We start from the raw sequence: 22281 nt of genomic DNA, 5'->3' as shown, positions 1-22281 counted from the left end.
TAAAAAAAAACATTAGCCTTTTGCTTTTAAAATATAAAAATAATGGCAGCTTGAAAAGTTTACAATACATAGCTCATCATATTTGTTAGCATTAGCATTAGCATTGAGCAATTCGCACAAATTCGTAGGTGGTACAAGCCTGGACTATTGTACGAGAGTAACATCACTTTCATTGGTTTACCACATATATTGAGTTGGGACCAGGGAATCAATATTCGAGCATCGTCTAACAACATACCCTTTGTTATCAACAGAGTTTGTTACTGACAAACGCACTTCGCAACTAGCCTTTATCAGAACAAGAATCATTTCCCTTGCATGCTCTGATATTTCCGAGAATACTAGGTTATTTTGGTAATCAGAGTTAGATTCTGGAATATTTCCATAAAAGCAGAAACTACGATAGCATAAAACCGAAATTTGCTGTAGAGATAATGCAAAATAACGGGATGAAAAGTTGGCAACAAAATTGTCTTCTTTTTTGTTTCTGACAAAAATATTCGGATCCTTGTCATTATTATCTCCGACAAAAACAAAGCTTTGTCGTTGGTTCTCTTTTGTCGCTTGTTTCGCAAGTGACAACAATGCACTCTCCAATAGTCAAAACTATCCTGACCATGTCTTTGCGAATGCTGAGGAATGGGAATGGTTAGTTGGACACCTACTTAAGAAACAGAGAACTCTACGACCTCTCATAGATGCCACGAGAGGATGAAACATAGACAGAACTGAGATTAAGTGCTGTTGCAGTTAAATTAGTTACTGGACAAAGAAAAACTACAGGTAAGTTTACGTTTTCGAAAACTGATTCGCAATGATACGGAGCCATTGGTGCTGGTTTCTCACAGTTGGAGAAAATCCGAGCTACCCAGGGCTACTGTTATTTGATTTGGACGGGGGAGTTTTCCGGCAGCTAGTTTGCTCACTAGTTCGATCCGGCAAAAATTTACGGAGCCACTGAGGTGCTGGTTTCTCACAGTTGGAGAAAACCCGAGCGACCCAGGGCTACTGTTTTTTTATTTGCACAAGGAAGTTTTCCGCGAGCAAAACTGGTCACTGGTTCGATCCGGCAAAATGGTACGGAGCGACTTGTGCTGCTTTCGGTTGTTATTGGTAGTGTATATATAGATAAAAATAAGTGAACACCTATTGAGTTCCGCAATTTGAGAAGATGTCGCCGAAGACAACACGCCCAACTTGAAGAAAAAATTTAATGATATTTGCAATCGTTATCGCCTGAAATTGATTCAGCTAGAGTTTATCCAAAAATGTATATAACTCTCCAGTGACTGAAGCTATCAGTACACTAATTTTATGTTATGTTATTTGATATATAGTCCAGATGGTTAGCGCGTCAGTCGAGAAGTTCTAAGCGTGGAGGGTGTAAGATCAACACCCGTCTTTGGTCGTTTCTCCCCTAAGAAATTGTGACGTTTGAGCGGGTCGTATAATGAACGCAAAATGAACTTTTAATCGAGTGAATACCCCGCTTAAGTGTCAAAATTCATTAGGTGAGTTAATTTGATGAACTCCTGCACAGATCTATGGACACGATTTAATGCCTCAAACAAGCAAAACTGCCATGTTGAGGGAGCTGGCCAGGTTCGATTAAAAAAAATCTAGCAAACCATGTGCCTCATAAACGATTGTATTAAAGATTTCCAGCAACTCCATGGACCGTAGACCACTGTTGCCTTTGACTTTTCCTAGATTATTGCCTTGTCTTGAGAAGAGGTGTAATGCCTCGAGATTTAGTGTTGTTTCACCGAAATTCCTGATTAGAAATATTTTTTCTGTTTTATTTAATTTTCAACTTTCTCCGGGAAGACGAGGGATGTGAGAGTGTGCTTTATAACCCCGTCGTACATACGTAATGCATAGTATTTATGCATTCCTCGATACATCCCATGACCCACTTGTATCAAAGCAGGCGTTGCTTTGAACGATAAAGAGTAGACCTCTTCATGTTTTCAAAAAGTATCAAAAATTCAACCGGTCAGCCTAGAATCACAATTCTTATGCTAAAATAAGTCTCCTGGCAAATTTTCAGCTAATTCGGATAAAATTTCGAGGTGGCTCAAGTCGATTTAGTGTTTTTGGGTTATTTTCAATTTTGGAAAAAATCTAACAAGAGATATAAACGTCGAAAACTATCGCAACAACCTCTATACGGAAGCTTTTGGTGTGCTCTACCAGTCTTGTGAACATTGCGATTCGTTCCGTTCACGTTTTGTCTTTTTAAAAGTGATTTTCAAGCTTTTAAGTGCATAAAAATACTGTTTCCCCCAAAAGTCGTTGTTCTACAAAATTCTTGAGTTTATGACAAATGATTGTTAATTTATTATTTTATAGTTCCTCTTTTTTCCCTGGAAATTTGAGTAATATAATTGCCCATGTGCGATTTACCGTTAAATTCTTAAAAATCAGAAGCTGAACATTTGTCATAAATTTGCACGCTGAGATTTCTTCAAACAAGTTGTTCAAACAAAGAAGCTTCGATTTCACTTGTTACTAAGATGCACTCAATGTTAAAAGCATGAAGGCATATGATAAAATTAACAAAATTTGGAAGTCGTTTGTTGTTAGCATCAAATATCATATGATTTAATTTATGTTTTGTTCGAACAACTTGCTTGAAGAAATCCTAACGTGCAAATTTATGACAAATGTTCAGCTTCTGATTTTTAAGAATTTAAGGTAAATCGCACATGGGCAATTATATTACTCAAATTTCCAGGGAAAAAAGAGGAACTATAAAATAATAAATTAACAATCATTTGTCATAAACTCAAGAATTTTGTAGAACAACGACTTTTGGGGGAAACAGTATTTTTATGCCCTTAAAAGCTTGAAAATCACTTTTACATGGACAAAACGTGAACGGAACGAATCGCAATGTTCACAAGACTGGTAGAGCACACCAAAAGCTTCCGTATAGAGGTTGTTGCGATAGTTTTCGACGTTTATATCTCTTGTTAGTTTTTTTCCAAAATTGAAAATAGCCCAAAAACACTAAATCGACTTGAGCCACATCGAAATTTTATCCGAATTAGCTGAAAATTTGACAGGAGACTTATTTTAGCATAAGAATTGTGGTGCTGGGCTGACCGATTGAATGTTTGATACTTTTGGAAAACATGAAGAGGTCTAATAAAAAGTCGTCCTCTTTGGTGTTTGAGTATGAACTGCCGGGCGAGCAGGTTGTGTGCTGAGCAACAGTTTGTGCTCAATTCGGATTTCACAGAAACCATAAAGAAAGTGAAAATTAGTTCCTTGTTCAGTCGTGATTCTCGAGCAAGCAGAGCGATCGGCCGGTCGCCGAAATTTATTTTTGCTTTGTGCGGAAAGCAAAACGATCGGCCGGCCGCCGAAATTGAGTAAATTAATCAGAAAGTGAAAATTTAGTTCGCATCCAGTTTTGTAGTGGGGTCGATAATTAAAATAATTAGCATTCGTTTGTTTCTGTTTTAAATCAAACTACACGTTATACACGGCAAACCGTTTACCAAAACGAACCCTGCCACTCTCCCTACCCCATATATCCAACATCCCAGTGATTTCTCGTGGAAGTGCAGATGGCTCGTCGGCTTCTATCAAAGCGAGTATCACGTCAACAATTTCCTACCTTTTCCTTAATTGACCTGCATTCGGACACGGCCGGCGCTGGTATTGCTTATTATTGGGTCACTAGTTCTTACACATTGAAGATGATGTTAGTCGCAATCGCAAACTACATCTGTTGGTTCTCTGTGTAATTACAGCTGACCTGGCAATAACGGAGTAGCAACCGTGGGCGGTCAATCATGCTCATGCTCATGCTCAATTCGGATTTCACTGAAACCATATTTGTTGTAAAGACATTAAACAGTTACTGCTCCATGATGACTTCATCTCACAGGTCCTATGTTCAATCCATCAAAAACAAAGCAATGCGTCTAATAGGCATAAGGACGTTAGGTCTCAAAGAACAACCCATGACAAAAACAAGGCAGCATTATGAGTCTATAATTCGTATTAAAATTTAAGCACGAAATTGTTTTTCGTCGAATTTTAGGAGGACTACGAAATTCGGTTGTGGACAATCAATATCGCTGTTGTTGTCTACTAACTTAATATTTTACCGACTCTCGAATAAAACGCGATAGAGTTACGGATGGTATTTTCGGTAATTGTCCAGAAACCAAAGGGTACCCATAACAGAACCCTTTCTGCTACGAATTAAATAAAATAGTACTAAGTCAAGTGGACAAATAGCAGCTAATACAGATAGGAAGCAACAGAAAGCCGTAGATGTCAAGTAGTTGGGAGTTTGGAAGGGGTGTTTTGTTTTTTTTTTAGGAATTATCACCATAAGCAAGTGATAGCATGTTTAAAGGCGTTGGGAGTTGTTTTGCTAATGACGAATTCGTTTTTAACCAGTTCCAACCTAAGTGCTGTCAAAGTGTTTTTTTATTCGCTCAGGTAGGAACTAGGTTCGCACTAGTTCCAACCCCAAAGCTGTCGGGTTCGCACTGTGTTGTTTCACAGTTTCGCACCAGGTTCACCAATACAACTGCACTTCAACTGTCATAACCATATGGGTGGAATAATCTTAGCCGAAGCAAAAAGCAAACCGGAATAAAAACGAAACTGTTTGTGCATTCAATAAAGAATGCGCATCGAAATCCGTTTTACGGAAATTTATATTCCCTATAATATTTGTCTACATTTGCATTATATTTATATTCCCTGAGGACTTGTTCAGTAATCCCAGGAGAATTTGTTTAAACCGAAATATTATGGGCCTTCAATAATTCATTTGCAATTTGTTCGATAATTTCCCCATTAATTATTTATTTAAGTAGTTCTTCAAAAAAAATCATACGGAAATTCTTCAAAGAATTCTTATAATTCAAGACAAAATTTTCAAAACGACTTATCTGCTTTTGTAAACAAAGATTCAAACGACGATTTGACGAATCTGATACCTTTCCCACGCAAACCAACACCACCAATAGGTAGGTGAAGGCTTCCGCTGCCTGTTGATGGTGTTGGTATGCGTGCGAGAGCTATCAGATTAGTCAAATCGTCGTTTGAATCTTTGTTTACAAAAGCAGATAAGTCGTTTTGAAAATTTTGTCTTGAATTATTTTAGGTATTGCTCATTGAAGTCTTGTATGCATACCATTGCGAATTCTTCCAGGAATGCATTAGGGCAATATTTCAGGCATTCCTTCATATTTTTTCTAGAAATTCATCTGGAAATTCCTCGAAGAGTTCTCACGAAATATCTTCCAAAAATTTCTCTGGAAGTTCTTCCAGGAATTCCTTTGAAAGTTCCTCCAAAAATTCCTCTGGAAGTCCCTCAAGAGATTTCTCCGGAAATCCCTACAGAAATTCCACCCGAAGTCTATCCAGAAATTCTTCCGGTAGTCCCTTCGAGAATTCCTTCGGAACTGGAATTTCTCCGAAAGTTCGTCCTAGAATTCCTCTGAAAGTTCTTCCAGAAATTCCTTCGGAAGTTCCGAAGTTCCAGAAGTCTCTCAAGAAATTCCTCCGGAAGTCCCTTCAAGAATTCCTCCGAAAATTTTTCCGGAATTTTCTCCAGAGTTCCTCTAGAAGTTCCTTCAGAAATTCCTCCAGCAATACCTCCGAAAGCCCTTCAGAAATTTCTCTAGGAGTTCCTTCGGAAGTTCCTCCAGAAAATCCTCCAGAAGTACCTCTAGGAATTCCTCCGGAAGTCCTTTCAACAATTCCTTCAGAACTCCCTCCAGAAATTCCTCCGAAATTCCTTCCAAGAAAGGATTCCGAAGTTCTTCCATAGAATCCTCCGGATTTTTTCCGGAAGTTGCTCCAACAATTCCTCCGGAGTTTCCTCAGGAAGTTCGTCCAGGAATTCCTCCGGAAGTTCCTCCAGGAATTCCTGCGGGAGTTTCTCCAGGAATTCCTCCGGAAGTTCCTCCTGGAATTCCTACAGGAATTTCTGGAGGAACAGCCGGAAGAATTCCTGGAGGAACTTCTGGAGGAATTCCTGGGGGAACTTGCGGCGATATTCCTGGAAGAACTTCCGGACGAATTTCTGGAGGAACTTCCGGAGGAATTTCTGGATGAACTTTTGGAGGAACTTCTGGAGAAACTTCCGGAGGAATTTCTGGAGGAACTTCCGGAGTATTTCCTAGAAGAACTTCCGGAGAATTTCCTGGATGAACTTCCGGAGGAATTTCTGGAGGAACTTGCAGAGGAATTCCTGGAGGAACTTCCGGAGGAATTCCTGGGGGAACTTCCGGAGGAATTCCTGGATGAATCACCGGAGGAATTCGTGGAGGAAGTTCCAGAGGAATTTCTGGAAGAACTTCCGGAAGAATTTTTGAAGGATTTTTGGGAGGAATTCCTGAAGAAATTTTCAAAGGAAATCCTGAAGGAATGCTCCAAGGATTTTTTGAAGGAACTTCCGAAGGAATTGTAGAAGGAACTTCGGAACTTTCCTAACGAACTCCCGAGCTCCGAACGTTACTTCAGGAAGAAGAGGAACTTCTGAATGGATTCCTGAAAGAACTTCCGGAGCAGTTCCTAAAGAAATTTCCGAAGGAATACCTGAAGAAACTTCCGGGGGAATTCCGGAAAGAAACTACGAGTAAATGCCTGCAAGAACTTGCTAAGGAGTTCCAAAAGGAAACTTTGAGCAAAAGCCTGACTTAGGTTTAAAAACGAATTCGACATAAGAAAGTTATTGTAACTCCGTTCTCTCCGTTTTCTTCTTCCTGGGATGGGGCAAGGTATTTAATCTGTGCCCTGGCTGATAAGCCCTGGTTCAAGCGCCATTTCTCGCACTCTTTACGAGTTATGTACATGCTTATTTTTGTAATTGTAGTTTATTGATTTGTGAGGAAATATGTCATTTTATTGGTGCGATGTTGGTTTTTATAAAATAAAGAGAATCTGGTGGTATAATAATCTCAAAGTTGAGTTTCCTCTACGTCGGGCATTAAGACATCTGCTATTGAAGACATTTACACCCTGTTCTTCAGAATACTTCGTCGATTCGCTGATTCCACGAATGAGCGACTTGCTTCTAGCTACTTTAACTTCTCTCCGACAATCGCACGATGTATCCTTCTGGTTGCATCATTAAATGGACGCTTACAATCTACCATGAAGGAATGCAGTCCGCACATCCATGTGTTTCACCAACCCACGACCTACTCTTGGATCAATTCAAACTTCTGTGAAAAACCCGGTGCCAGCAGACTGGCTTTATGGCGTACAACTCTGCAATGCCGGTCTTACACCTAATCTTACCGGTAAGGCGGAGAATCGATCAGATTCATTCATTCAGCAACTACAGTTCCACCAGAGTGCTATTTGTTGTCAATATTTAGGCAGATTTGGAATCCTTGCCTTGCGTGCAAAGGCGTAGGATTGCCAATCCGGAGATGGCGAGTTCGATTCTCGGTCCGGTCTAGTATGTTTTCGGGTTGGAAACATTCTCGACACCCTGGGCATAGTGAATCCATTGTATTTGCCACACAAGATACATACTTTCAATTATAATACAGTCAAACCTCCATGAGTCGACATTGAAGGGACCATCGACGCATGGAAATATCGAGATGCGGAAAAGAAAATCCTTGGGAAGTTGTTTGAAGGGACCATCTTAGTAGTCCAAAAAATATTTTTTAATATGGCATAATTTGCTTCCATGAGTCGATATCGAGTCATAGAACATCGACTCATGGAGGTTTTACTGTAACTAAGGAAATGCTAATAGAAATACTAAATTGAAAAGCAGCCCAAGTTCCAGTTGGGTTGTTCCAGTTGAAATGATTTCAGTTTTACTTCTAAAATCTACAAATAATAGAAATTTGAAAAGTTCGCAACAAACATCTCAACCTATTTGTTACAAATCTAATTGAACCCAATGTTGCTTTTGTCCTCTACAGATAGAAATAAGGCCAATATCGCTAATTCCCTTTGTAGATATGTTTTGCATGATAAGAAAATTATTTAGAGCTTTTTAGTGGACTGTAAGTACTAGAGACCTGGATTAGGAGAAATGCGGATACGAATGTACAAATTTGTAATTTGTAATTTATTTACTGGCATAACGGAAGCATACAGGTTACCCCATATTTTAGGACAAATGTAAAACTAGCTTTACGTAATAATGTTACATTCAATATGGTACAAAATTTTGATATTTCTTAGTACATACACAGCTCGCGATACAGTATTTGTAAAAATGGACATTAATTATGAAGGTAATTCAAAAGTGACAATAATAGAAGTTGATATCGACAGAACTTCATATAATGGTGATTTTTCACTCTCGAGCGGAAAGGGTTGAAGCGAAGTATAGATACATACATATATGGTAGATAAAGCCAAGTAACATAAACGGAGACTAGCTGCATTTACTAAGTTGCTCAGGGTAGCATGTAATCTAAAATTAGCTTACCCAGCACGTCTATAAGATTTGAAAAGGTGTTGAAGTATGTGATACATATGAGAAAGACAACGTCTGTCTTTGCCGTAAACAAACGCAGGTTTTGATAAGTACAATTTTTACCGAGACTGACGAAAACAGAAACGATTGGTTTCAGCATAATTGGTAAGAAAATAAATAGAAATTGCAAATATACAAATGCGAATGCGTGACAAAAAAAAACCTACCTTCGCTTCAATCACTGGGCGGACGGAATTTTTATTATCCTTTCCCGATCCTCCCATTGTCGTTGAGGCAGATGATGTTGGTCCAGCGGCCGATGAACCGCCGGTCCCGGCAGCCGCGCTACGTTTCATTCGACTGAATGCACTCATGCTGTCGGTTTCTTCTTCATTGTGGAATCTGTTGATCACAAACGATCGTTCCGCCCCTTGCTTTTCATAATCCACAAACAGAACATCCGGTGGAAATCCGTGTCGAACGGCAATCGACTGCTGAAGACACACCAGCAGCATCATTGTCAAAACGATAAAACACGGACGGTGACGCGCCATTTTGATTTCTTTTTCTCTTCTCCTGTCGTCAGAAACTTGTGCTGAAAAGCACAGAATCAATCAACTCCGTAGATAATTTGCCCGCTGAAGAACAGCAGGACTCGCTGTTTTTCTTTTTTGCTCCTGCAGAGTAGGATTTATTGGAAATCCTTCACTTTCCGATTTGTACACCCGACAAAATTTCTGCACTAACAGAATTTCACTTTAGATAAGTAAAACACTTTCCTCATTGGTGTATTTTCATTACACCGCTCCTTCGCCTGCCGAAACACTTTAAAATACTAGCACTTGATTAATCAGTCGCAGATTATAATTAAATTTATAAAAATGCAACAAAAGCTACATTTTTTCTTCTAGCACTTTCGCGTCACACGTTGAAATACAAATCCAGAGACGATGCATCCACGACGAAAACTCAACAATGACTGACAAACATACGACTGACAGAAGCAAAAATTCTGACGGAAAACGCGTTTCCAAACGGAACAGGCGGAAATGAAACAACAAATAGGGTAAGATGGAGCAAAATAATGAGTACTCTCCAAAGATTAAGGTGATGCGTTTGTTAGAGCAAGATTACCGGTGGTGAGCTTAATGGGCCAAACACAATTGATACGTTTGCGTGCGTTTTGATAGTTTTCCCATGGGAAAACTGTCAAAACGCACGCAAACGTATCAATTGTGTTTGACCCATAAGCCGTTTGGCAGCGCAGTATCGTTACTTGACACTTTACCGGTCGCTACTAAACGCGCTGCTATAACAGTAGCGCGACTGACAGGTGACCAAATTTGGTAGCGCGATAAGAGCGCTGCTATTTGATAAACTGTCAACTGTCAAACGTCACCGGTACGGAATACAGCAACCAAATTGAACTGATAGAATAGCAACCGTCGAATTATTAGTATGCCATGATCTAGATAAAAAATAAATTATTATTCTGTTATACACTACCAAACCTACACAGAAAGAAAAATCATTAATAAAATCAAAAAATCCATTGGTTAAAATAAAAAGTTTCGTTGGTTCTTTTTCGTAGAGAGTTACGTATGTTTGAAATAAAAGTACAGCAACTTTTGCGTCAGCAATGTTTCAAAAGTGGCATGCAACTCAGAAATTAAAAGTTTGAACTTTCAAAATAAAACTGTACAACTGTCAGATTCGAATAAGAAAAAGTGGTATATTTTCATTTGGAAATCGACTTTTTCACAGCCTCAAAACGATCCTCCCAAACCATTTTTGTTCATTTTCTTTTAAAATTTTATTTAATCGTAATTGTTTTAGTTTATTCTCATTCTATTTTTTTATTGTGAGTATTTGTTGTTAAGTTGGCCTGGTTTGCAGGACATGGATAGATGAATAGGGTTGTTTTGTCGTCGATCTTTTAGCCACTGGAGAAGACATCCGTCGAGATGCGCTTCCCTCTGCTTGTTTTTTGAATTTACCTATCGAGAAATAGAAACCATAAATGAAAAAATGTTCTCACTCGTGAGCTAAATATTCACCATCGTTCAAAACATGGTCCAGCAATTACCTTGTGATGTTTTATTGTGACGCCCATCTGCTACTTCTTGGACTGATTGGCGAACTCCGGGTTTCCAATCGTTCGATTCCGAACAAAAACCGTCCGGTCTGATACACCTTTCCATCAAAATTGAAGCCATTAGACGTCCCGCAATCTGCCTGGAAAAAGCCTCATGTGCTCGTAAAAACGCATTATCTTTACTGATGGGGGTTGCGACTTACCTCATGCATCAGAACCTAATCCACCACTTCGGGTATATTCTCGGGTATATCTATCTAGCTGAAGGTTTCATTTTCACTTAAAACTATTTATCTAAATATATTTAAAAAACAGTATAAGCACCGAAGAGATTGTTTTGGTAAACTTCTGCTCTACCGTTTTCGTCAACGAGTTTGACACATTGAGCGGTACAAATTTTTTGTGGGTGAATTGACAGTTCTAAAGTTTTATTTTTGAAAGGATGAACTTTTGAATATAATCTATATTAAGGTGAATAATACTTTGAAATCCAATAAAAGACATTTACTTCAAACAATTTTACTTTCATTTCAAAGAAAACAAAACAGTTTTCAGAATAAAAGTTCAAAATTTTTAATAAAACCATTTTTGTTTTTTGTGTGTAGCAGATGTATTCTTATCAGGTTATGTGCCCAGCCGTTTCCAACGATACGGCTTTGTTGAAGAAAAAAACAATTTTTTTTCACTAAGCTCTGCTAATAATGGTGAATCCTGAAGCTGCTACAAATGGTTCTGGAGCTAGTTCGAGTCAAGTTGGACATTCTTCGGGACAGATGAGGCATCTAGGTGGATCTGTTTCTCTACCAGTACGCGAAGTTCTTAGAGGATCGGAAAACTATAGTTCATGGTCTTTCGCCACCAAGATGATCCTTATCAAAGAGCGGACCTGGTGTGCAGTTAAAGAACAAGCTGAAGGAGAACCAGTAGTAAATGATGAAATCTCCGAACAGGCGTTAGCGACCATATGCCTTAGCATCGATTCTATACGGCCTGGTAAGGGATGCCAAAAATGCGAAGGAAGCGTGGGACAATTTACGTAACACGTACGAGCAAAGTGGATCAACAAGAAAAATTGGTCTGCTGAGGAGGCTCACAGGAATTCGTTTGGTTGGAGCTGAACGTGATGAGGACATTATTTGTCAGACGACTCAGCAGTATGTGAATGAGCTGTTTACAACTAGTCATCAGTTGGCAGAGGTCGGATTCAAGGTAGATGCCGCTTGGCTGGCCAGCTTATTAATGAAAGGTCTGCCAAAACAATATGATCCGATGATCCTCGGCATGGAGTCATCTGGAATCAAGTTGACCGCGGACATCGTCAAAGCAAAAATATTGCAAGATGTGAAAATATCAAGTGAGACGAAGCCCGGTGATGAAGTGTTCTTTAGTAAAACCAAGCCAGCTCTGAAGGTCAGTAACGAGAAATCAACTATCAAGTGTTATCGATGCAAGAAAATGGGCCATTATGCATCCCAATGTTCAGGTCAAGTCGTTGAAAAGAAGAAAGATAAGTATCACAAAACTAGTGGTCATGCAGCGTTCTTTGCGGCATTTAATACAAGTCAGACGTCTAAAACAGCAGTAGCAGATGAAGATTGGATTTTTGACTCCGGAGCAACTAGTCACTTGTGTAGAAATCAAGATTTACTTACAGAAGCTGAAAACATATCATCGAGTATCAACGTGGCCAACAATGCTGTGGTACCGGTGGTTGCAAAGGGATCAGTAAACGTATCAGCGGATCTTGGAAGCACAACTTGCGAAATATCGATGAACGAGGTTTTATGCGTACCGGATGGTACCGGATCTAGCAGTCAACTTGTTATCAGTAAGTAAAATGTGCAGAAACGGTTATAGCGTGTAGTGATAGCAATGAGGTTATTAAAAAAATAAGAAATTAAAGTTTAATAAAATATTATTTAAATGTACTGACAAAAAAAAATACATACAAGCACTTGTTATAAATCTGCGTGTATCACAAATTCTTGAACATGCGATGTAACCAAGTTATGAAAGCTCGATGCGTATTACTGATAATTCGCCAAAAAGTAGGCAATTATATTGCACCTAATGAACTTGAAGGCATTAATGGTAAAATATGGCAACAGGGTATGAATGGCACGAATGGAGTGTTAACTCATCACTAACGAACCATGTCTCATATGTCCATAGATATGAGTAAAATGGTTCAAATGATTTGAATTTTTGGCCGATGTGTTGGAGCACATCAAGCAGCAGGACCATCGACGGGTCAAGGCGGCCCATCCCAGGATCCACAGGAGTGGATCCGAAGGAGTTCCCGATGACATTCCGATGGTGAGTAAGCGGGTGGCACCGCCCTCTGCCAATATCGGAATGTCTCATCGGAGGTAGCAGCGAGCATCCGCTCCGATGCCGAGTAGTGGGTGGCACCCTACTCGGCTAATCGGAGCGTCGATGAACATCAACAACATTTATGTTGTTGATGCAACGGCCAGTGACTAGGACCAGTCACGACAATGGCGCAAAAGGGGTAGGATTGGTAGGCTCTCCGGTGGAGATAGACGGAGAGTCGAGAAAAAGAAAAGACTCCGGTTGAGTTGGACGGAGGTCTGATGGCTCTCCGGTGGAAATAGACGGGGAGTCAGGAAAAAATAATAAGACTCCGGTGGTGGAAGACGGAAGTCAAAGAGTAAAGAAGGCCCACCGGAGACAGACGGTGTGTCGAAAAAAAAGGAAATGGAGGTAAAAAAAAAACAAAGATGGCTCTCCGGTGAAGAAGGACGGAGTGCTAAAAAACGGTGGAAGTAGACTGAGACAATTCGAATTCAATTAGATTTAGAATTGGATTCCAAAATGGTTGAGAATTAGATTTTTGAATATGGTCCTGATTGAAAACAGGCAAAGGTTTGGATACATGGAGACATATGTTCGGATTTCAAATCGAGTATTTGTTCGGTTTTTATATTCTTTTGGAAATTATACTGCTATTTGAGTTGGAAATCGAAAACATTTTAATTAGATGCGACTTACAAACGAATTGAATAACTTTGTTAGATATCAAATACATGTGGAATAGGACTTTGGCTTCAGATAAATTAAATTGGAATTGGACTTGGTTTGGATTTGGATTGTATTTGCATTGAAATCGGATTGAATTTAGATTGAATTTGTACTGCATTTGGATCGAATTTAGATTGGAGTTGAATTGGATATGGATTGCATTTAGATTGGATTGAATTTTGAATAGATTTGAATTTGATTTGTATCTGAATTGTATTTGCATTGAAATCGGATTAGAATCAGATTGGATTTGGATTGCATTTGAATTGGACTTGGATTGGATTCAGATTAGATTGAATTTGAAATAGATTTGAATTGGATTTGTATTTGAATTGTATGTGCATTGAAATCGGATTGGATTTTCATTAGATTAGATTTGGATTCGATTTGAATTGGATATGGACTGGATTTAATTTGGATCTGGATTGGCTTTGGATTGGAGTTGGATTGGATTTGAACTGCATTTGGATTGGATTTAGATTGAATTTAGATTGGAGTTGAATTGGATTTAGTTTGCATGTGGATTGAATTTGGAATAGATTTGAATTTAATTTGTATCTGGATAGTTTTTGGATTGTATTAGCATTGAAATCGGATTAGAATTAGATTGGATTTGGATTGCATTTCAATTGGAGTTGGATTGGATTTGGATGGGATTCAGATTGGATTGAATTTAAATAGATTTGAATTGAACTTGCATTTGAATTGTAGGTGCATTGAAATCAGATTGCATTTTCATTCTATTAGATTTGGATTCGATTAAATGGATTTTGATTAGATTTGGATTCGATTTGAATGGATCTGGATTGAATTTGGATTTGAGTTGGATTGGATTTGAATTGCATTTGGATTGGATTTAGATTGAATTTAGATTGGAGTTGAATTGGTATTAGATTGCACTTAGATTCGATTGAATTAGGAATAGATTTGAATTTGATTTGTATCTGGATTGTATTAGCATTGAAATCGGATTGGAATTAGGTTGGATCTGGATTGCATTTGGATTGGATTTGAAATTGATTCAGATTGGATTGAGTTTGAAGTAGATTTGAATTGGATTTGTATTTGAATTGCATGTGCATCGAAATCGGATTGGATTTTCATTCGATTAGATTTGGATTCGATTTGGACTAGATTTAATTTGGATCTGGATTGGATTTAAATTGGATTTAGATAAGATTGAATTTGGAACAGATTTGAATTAGATTTGGATTGTATTTGCATTGAAATCGGATTGGATTTGGATTGAATTTAGATTGCATTTGGATATGATTTAGATTGGATTTAGATTGGAGTTTAATTGGATATGAATGGGATTTGGATTGCATTGGGATTGGAGTTGGTTTGAATATGAAATGGATTTTGATTGCATTTTGATCAGGTTTAGATTGGATTGAGTTTGGAATAGATTTTGATCGTGTTTGGATTGGATTAGGATTGAACAGGATTTGGATTGGATTTGCACTGTTGGCATTAGATTTGGATTGGATCTGGATTGTGTTTGGATTATATTTAGATTGGATTTCAATTAGATTTATTTTGGATTGTATCTGGAAATCAATTCGATTGGATCGATTGTGGATTGAATTTGTATTTGGAATGGATTTGAAATGTATTTGCATTGAAATCGAATTGGATTTAGATTGGATTTAGATCAAAATTGGATTGGAGTTGGATTGATTTGAGTTGGATTTGGATTGCATTTGGATTGGATTGAATTTAAAATAGATCTGAATAGGATTTTTATTTGGATTGGACTTAGTTTGTATTTTCAATCAAATCATATTGGACTTGGATTAAATTTGGACTAGATTTGGATTTCAATTGGATGTGCATTGAATTAGGATTATATTTAGATTGATTGGATTGACATTGAATTCCGATTTGATTCGGATTGGATTGGATTAGATTTGGATTGGATTTTGACTGGATTGTATTCAAAATGGAATTGAATTGCTTTTGAATTGGATTTAGATTAGATTGAATTTGGAATATATTTTAATGAGATTTGTATTAGGAATGGATTTGGATTGTAGTTGTGTTTGATTCGAATTGGATTTAGATGGGAATCGAATTGAATTTGGATTGCAATTTAATTGGATTCAGATTGAGTTGAATATGGGTTGTATTTGTTTTTGGATTGGATTTGGTTTAAAATTTGGAAAAGACTTTAAATAGATTTGATTTGGATTGGATTTGGACTGAATTTGAATTGGGATTTGGACTGAATTTGAATTGGATTTTGATTGGATTTGGATTGGATTTAGATTAAATTTGGATTGAATTCCTATTGGATTTGGATTGGATTCGGATTGAGGTTGTACTAGATTTGAATAGGATTTGGATCGTATTTGCATTGAAATCGGATTGGATTTAGATTGAATTTGGATTGTATTTGGATTGGTTTTAGATTGGAGTTGGATTGGATTTGAATTTGATTTAGATTGCATTTTGATTAGGTTTAGATTAGATTGAGGGGCCCTCCTTAGCCGTGTGATAAGACGCACGGCTACAAAGCAAGACCATGCTGAGGATGGCTGGGCTCGATTCCCGTTGCCGGTCCCTGGGCATAAAAGTATCATCGTGTTAGCCTCATGATATACGAATGCAAAAATGGTAACTTGGCTTAGAAACCTCGCAGTTGATAACTGTGGAAATGCTTAATGAATACTAAGCTGCTGTGGGGATGTAATGCCAATAAGAAGAAGAAGAAGGATCGAGTTTGGAACAGATGTTTAGTGGATTTGACTGGATTTGGATTGGATTTGATTTGGAATTGGATTGCAATTTAATTGGATTTAGATATTCAACACAATCTAAATCCAATTAATCCAATGGATTGAATTTTTGTTTTGGATTGGATTGGATTTTAATTGGAAGTGATTAGGATTTGGATTTGGATTGGATTTGATTGGATTTGGATTAACTTTTGATTGAATTTGGATTGAATTGGGATTAGATTTAGATTGGATTTGGATTGGAATGAATTATCGATTGGATTGGATTTTGATTGAAGGTGAATAGGGTTTGGATTGGATTTGTATTGGATTTGGATTGAATTTTTTTATTGCATATGATTGGGATTTGGATTGGATTTAGATTAGATTTGGATATGATTTTAATTGGATTTGAAATGGATTAGATTGAATTTGGTTTGGAATGGATTTGAATTGGATTAGGAATGTATTTGGCTTGGATTTGGACTGAATTTTGGTTTGGGTTGGAATGAGATTGGATTAGTATTAGATTTAGCTTTGAACTGTTTTTATTGGATTAGTTGTATAATATTGGATATTCAATTTGGAAATGAACTGCTAATGGAACCTGGAGATCCTGGAAACACAAGAGTTCGACCGCAAGCGCATTGGATAGATGGATGTGTACCCGGGCAGAAGCCGTAAACAGCATATTTTGCTATCTTATCAAGATTTGATATTATTGAGCTATTTTTCTCTGCTCGGGTATAGCATGTGAATTTGTAATGCATTTGGACTGGATTTATGTTTAATGTTATTTCACATGGATGAAATTTTGATTAAATATTAATTCCTTTGAAATGTATTGTGAATTGTGAGTATATACGTATAGAATACTTGACTCGGTCTAGTGAATATCCGGCAATCTTGCATGTGAAAATGCAAAAAAAAAAACTAGCCTAAAAATAATATTCAAATGTAAATTAAACAACACTGCCACATCTTAGAGAGTAGAGGTGAGCGGGATTGTAGTGATAGCAATGAGGTTATTAAAAAAATAAGAAATTAAAGTTTAAAAAAATATTATTTAAATGTACTGACAAAAAAAATACATACAAGCACTTGTTATAAATCTGCGTGTATCACAAATTCTTGAACATGCGATGTAACCAAGTTATGAAAGCTCGATGCGTATTACTGATAATTCGCCAAAAAGTAGGCAATTATATTGCACCTAATGAACTTGAAGGCATTAATGGTAAAATATGGCAACAGGGTATGAATGGCACGAATGGAGTGTTAACTCATCACTAACGAACCATGTCTCATATGTCCATAGATATGAGTAAAATGGTTCAAATGATTGGAATTTTTGGCCGATGTGTTGGAGCACATCGCGCAGTAGGACCATCGACGGGTCAAGGCGGACCATCCCAGGATCCACAGGAGTGGATCCGAAGGAGTTTCCGATGGTGAGTAAGCGGGTGGCACCGCCCTCTGCCAATATCGGAATGTCTCATCGGAGGTAGCAGCGAGCATCCGCTCCGATGCCGAGTAGTGGGTGGCACCCTACTCGGCTAGTCGGAGCGTCGATGAACATCAACAACATTTATGTTGTTGATGCAACGGCCAGTGACTAGGACCAGTCACGACATAGCGTAATTTTTTTTTTTTTTTATTCCTTTATTTATTTGGTAGGCACTCTGTGTTCTTAACCGCTACTGTGCCGTGATCTACTGTGGTATACTGCTGTACAGAATCCACACAGAATCTATTTTTAGATATCCACACTCACGTAAAATACCTTCCGAAGTTTATTAGTTTGCCTTATGAAAATTATCCACAAGGAATCGCTTTGAAAAACATAAGGCAACCTTATGAACCAGCATGAACTTTGGATGAACCAGCTCCATAATAAACATATATGTTTATCTTATGTTTACCTTACCAGTTTCATTAAGCAACCTTATGAAATTTCATAAGTTTATTCAATGAAATTCTTACGATATCAATATATATTTTTATCCAGTGAAAATAAAATCAAGTTGTTTTAATGCATTAAAAAAGTCCTATTATATTTACTTCCTTCGATTTATTATCATCAAATATTATTTTGAAAATACAGATAGTTAGGTCCTTTATACAATTTAATTTTTGATAACATCATTTTTTTAAATTATTTGCATTTTCGGACTTAATAAAAACTTAATTTTGCTAAAAAGATGGTTCTTGGGCACTACAATGCCAATACAGTTTTGGCATGCTGATGCTACACTCGGTGCTGATAATAAAGATGACCGAACTGTTGCGCTCATCGCGAAGCGACTGATGGTGATAATGCTAAGGGCCGGCAACGATGACCGTCGTATGTTTATCTGCCGTTTACTGAAGGCTGTATCTCCTAAGAAAATTGTTGCATGATTTAACTCTACCTCCGCTTTAATCCACATTATAATTTTACGTTTATGGAAAGAAACTTTCTGACCTGGTCGTATACTAATGTGCTTGCTACGACAATACTAAACTTCGCTCCGTACTTGCATTGCAAAACGGCTCATAGTTCACTCTGACGATCTACATATGTATTCCAAGATAAATGCTTAAGTCAGGGCCGGATTTAGAGGGAGGGGGGGGGGGCGTGGCCCCGGGCCCCCACAAATATTATGCACCAAAACCAACCTTTTTTGTACATTTTGGGCCCCCACATACTGTCGGCCCCGGGGCTCCCTTCTCGCTAAATCCGGCCCTGGCTTAAGTCGGTTCGTAGTGTAGGCCTAATTATTTCCGGGAGCTAACCAACCGCAACATCTCGTATATCATATTATATTCTCAGCAGTCGAGATTCGTGAGACTTTATAACGTTGGCTCAGTCGCAGTCGTTCATTATACTATTCACGTCACCACAGAAAGGTTTTGAGATTGCACCTTGCTCGGCACCATGCCTGCATCGGAACCTTTTGCTGGGGACCATGCCTGCATCAGAACCTTTCGAACTCGCTTTCGAGAGACCCGGTTTTCCTCGCTAATACGATGTTCAAGATTCTGCAATACCAAGAAAAAATATCTTATGAACTGTAAACTATTTACACACATTATTAGAAAAACTAATGTGGTTAAGTATTTCAAATGTATGGCTAGTAAAAAACGAAAAAAGTAAGTACACAAACTTACCATACTGGCCCGTTCACGTGAGATTGACTTCAATTTGGCCGCAATGCAGCAACGCAGCATCAGTAAAAGAACCCTCTCCTGAACAGGGGTGCTGAGACAAGATATCTAAAGAACCGATCCTTGTATCCTTTGACGTCAATGAAACTTCGACCGATCTGAGTTGATCTTTAAATGATTTTCTCCACCCATCGCGGGATTTATTTTTTCAGGGCAAAATCTTACGATGATCTTCTCCATTTCTGGGTTGTTTTCTGTAGAAGTATGAAAGCGTATATTAAGTTGCATTCGGCAATATTGAATTTAATACCGAACTCACCTTGTTCCCGAGTGATATAGCCTTGCAACAAACATACCGAACTTGGTCCATGGCTGCTTGCAACTAGCATTACTGCATCCAACATGTCATTTTCTTGTGGATTCACAGTCTAGGGGACACATATCCGTTTCAGGAAACTCATACTTTGTTGATGCTACCGATGACATTTTTCAGAGCAATTTTAGTGTGGCAGGATAAATAGTAAGCTGGTTTGTGGGCTAACTTGGTGCCGAGTAAGCTGACATTGTGCATAACATATGTTATCCAAGATGTTATCGGCGTCGGTATACCGCTATAACGTTATAACGAAATTTAATGGGACAGACAGCAACAGTACAGCAGCTTCTCATCTATGGCCCCTAACATTGAGCCTTTGCCGCATCCATTGGATCAGCTGGAAGGACCAGAAAACACCGGATCTGCTGAAAAGTTATTGAAAACTTGATCATTTTTTATATTACGATACCACCGATGCATACAGTATGTACACACAAAAAACAAAAATGGTTTTATTAAAAATTTTGAACATTTATTCTGAAAACTGTTTTGTTTTCTTTGAAATGAAAGTAAAATTGTTTGAAGTAAATGTCTTTTATTGGATTTCAAAGTATTATTCACCTTAATATAGATTATATTCAAAAGTTCATCCTTTCAAAAATAAAACTTTAGAACTGTCAATTCACCCACAAAAAATTTGTACCGCTCAATGTGTCAAACTCGTTGACGAAAACGGTAGAGCAGAAGTTTACCAAAACAATCTCTTCGGTGCTTATACTTTTTTTTTTAATATATTTAGATAAATAGTTTTAAGTGAAAATGAAACCTTCAGCTAGATAGATATACCCGAGAATATACCCGAAGCGGTGGATTAGGTTCTGATGCATGAGGTAAGTCGCAACCCCCATCAGTAAAGATAATGCGTTTTTACGAGCACATGAGGCTTTTTCCAGGCAGATTGCGGGACGTCTAATAGCTTCAAAAACCGGACGGTTTTTGTTCGGAATCGAACGATTGGAAACCCGGAGTTCGCCAATCAGTCCAAGAAGTAGCAGATGGGCGTCACAATAAAACATCACAAGGTAATTGCTGGACCATGTTTTGAACGATGGTGAATATTTAGCTCACGAGTGAGAACATTTTTTCATTTATGGTTTCTATTTCTCGATAGGTAAATTCAAAAAACAAGCAGAGGGAAGCGCATCTCGACGGATGTCTTCTCCAGTGGCTAAAAGATCGACGACAAAACAACCCTATTCATCTATCCATGTCCTGCAAACCAGGCCAACTTAACAACAAATACTCACAATAAAAAATAGAATGAGAATAAACTAAAACAATTACGATTAAATAAAATTTTAAAAGAAGATGAACAAAAATGGTTTGGGAGGATCGTTTTGAGGCTGAGAAAAAGTCGATTTCCAAATGAAAATATACCACTTTTTCTTATTCGAATCTGACAGTTGTACAGTTTTATTTTGAAAGTTCAAACTTTTAATTTCTGAGTTGCATGCCACTTTTGAAACATTGCTGACGCAAAAGTTGCTGTACTTTTATTTCAAACATACGTAACTCTCTACGAAAAAGAACCAACGAAACTTTTTATTTTAACCAATGGATTTTTTGATTTTATTAATGATTTTTCTTTCTGTGTACTGGAGCGGAAGTCGAACATCGTAGCATAATTGGAACAACAAGCAAATCTCTTCTGAATTCTATCCCAGCATTTTTGAATCAATTATTACTCACCTCCATGTGATAACAGAAGATCATCCGGAACCTGGGCACTGCATTAGTTTTTTTGTGAATAAGCTAAATTATAAAACATGTGGTCAACCGTGTTGCAAAAAGAAAACAATGACGTTGACATTTTCCTCGCAGTGAACCAGGAATGAACACATGAAATAACATAAGATTACCTTATGATTTCTATTCATAAGGAAAGACATTTTTATTCATAAGGCACATGTATGTAATTTATACTACTGATTATGAATTTCATAGGGACCTTATGAAACGATTATGAAATGAACTTTTGGTGTTTCATAAGGCATAACTTATGAATTTCCATATTTTATTTACACCAGTGCATTATTCGTTATTGTTGTCGTTGCCAGTTCATTTTTGTCGTGAGTCCATTGTGTCCGTTTGTCCATGTCGTGTATCCAATGATCGTTGCTTTGTTCGGTTGCCATTTAATCCGGGTAACGTTGGAGGAATGCCTCCGAGAAGAACAAGTTGTCAGTCGTCATCAGGCAGCCGTCACGGTAAGGCGCGTACCCCAAACGCCACCGTATGGGCTGCGGATCCGGCGACTGACGAAGGTTTGGTGGAGGGGCTGGGAATCGAACCCATGATTATAGCGTAATGTTCACGAAGGAAGCGTGTAAAGTGGTTAGTTCAACAAACGAAGTCGTTGCTGTTGGACAAGAATCTGGAGGTTTATACAAGTTGATGAAAGTTAACCGTCCATCTGCAAACATGACCTGTAAGACGGAAAGTAGAAATTTTGAGCTCTGGCACCGGAGGTTATGCCATATGT

The 22281-nt window shown here is 38.0% G+C and overlaps 1 protein-coding gene and 2 long non-coding RNA genes across 5 annotated transcripts in view; all 3 read right to left on the bottom strand.

The window, feature by feature from the left end:
• Positions 1–9396, bottom strand: part of LOC134219990 (sortilin-related receptor-like) — a 92017-nt gene extending 82621 nt beyond the window's left edge. Inside the window, exon 1 of the mRNA XM_062698910.1 lies at positions 8650–9396. Coding sequence (XP_062554894.1) covers positions 8650–8976 — 327 coding nt within the window. The 5' untranslated portion in view covers positions 8977–9396. The remainder of the gene's footprint in view (positions 1–8649) is intronic.
• An 887-nt stretch (positions 9397–10283) lies between these two features.
• LOC134219956 (uncharacterized) lies at positions 10284–10983 on the bottom strand. The gene is made up of 3 exons (XR_009981724.1): positions 10721–10983; positions 10509–10657; positions 10284–10419 (listed from the first exon to the last, which is right to left on the bottom strand). It is a non-coding gene; the product is annotated as an uncharacterized LOC134219956 (long non-coding RNA).
• Positions 10984–18327: 7344 nt separating this feature from the next.
• On the bottom strand, positions 18328–21822 carry LOC134225628 (uncharacterized). 3 transcript variants are annotated; one of them, XR_009983286.1, is made up of 4 exons: positions 21489–21822; positions 19743–20164; positions 19427–19677; positions 18328–19297 (listed from the first exon to the last, which is right to left on the bottom strand). It is a non-coding gene; the product is annotated as an uncharacterized LOC134225628 (long non-coding RNA). The 3 variants fall into 3 exon arrangements; XR_009983287.1 differs by having other exon boundaries at positions 19743–20161; XR_009983288.1 differs by having other exon boundaries at positions 19743–20136.
• Positions 21823–22281: the final 459 nt, after the last annotated feature.

Source organism: Armigeres subalbatus, chromosome 3 (assembly GCF_024139115.2).
Source record: "Armigeres subalbatus isolate Guangzhou_Male chromosome 3, GZ_Asu_2, whole genome shotgun sequence".
NCBI lineage: Eukaryota > Metazoa > Arthropoda > Insecta > Diptera > Culicidae > Armigeres > Armigeres subalbatus.
The sequence above is the reverse complement of the archived record's forward strand: the minus strand, read 5'-3'. Positions and strand labels throughout refer to the sequence as shown.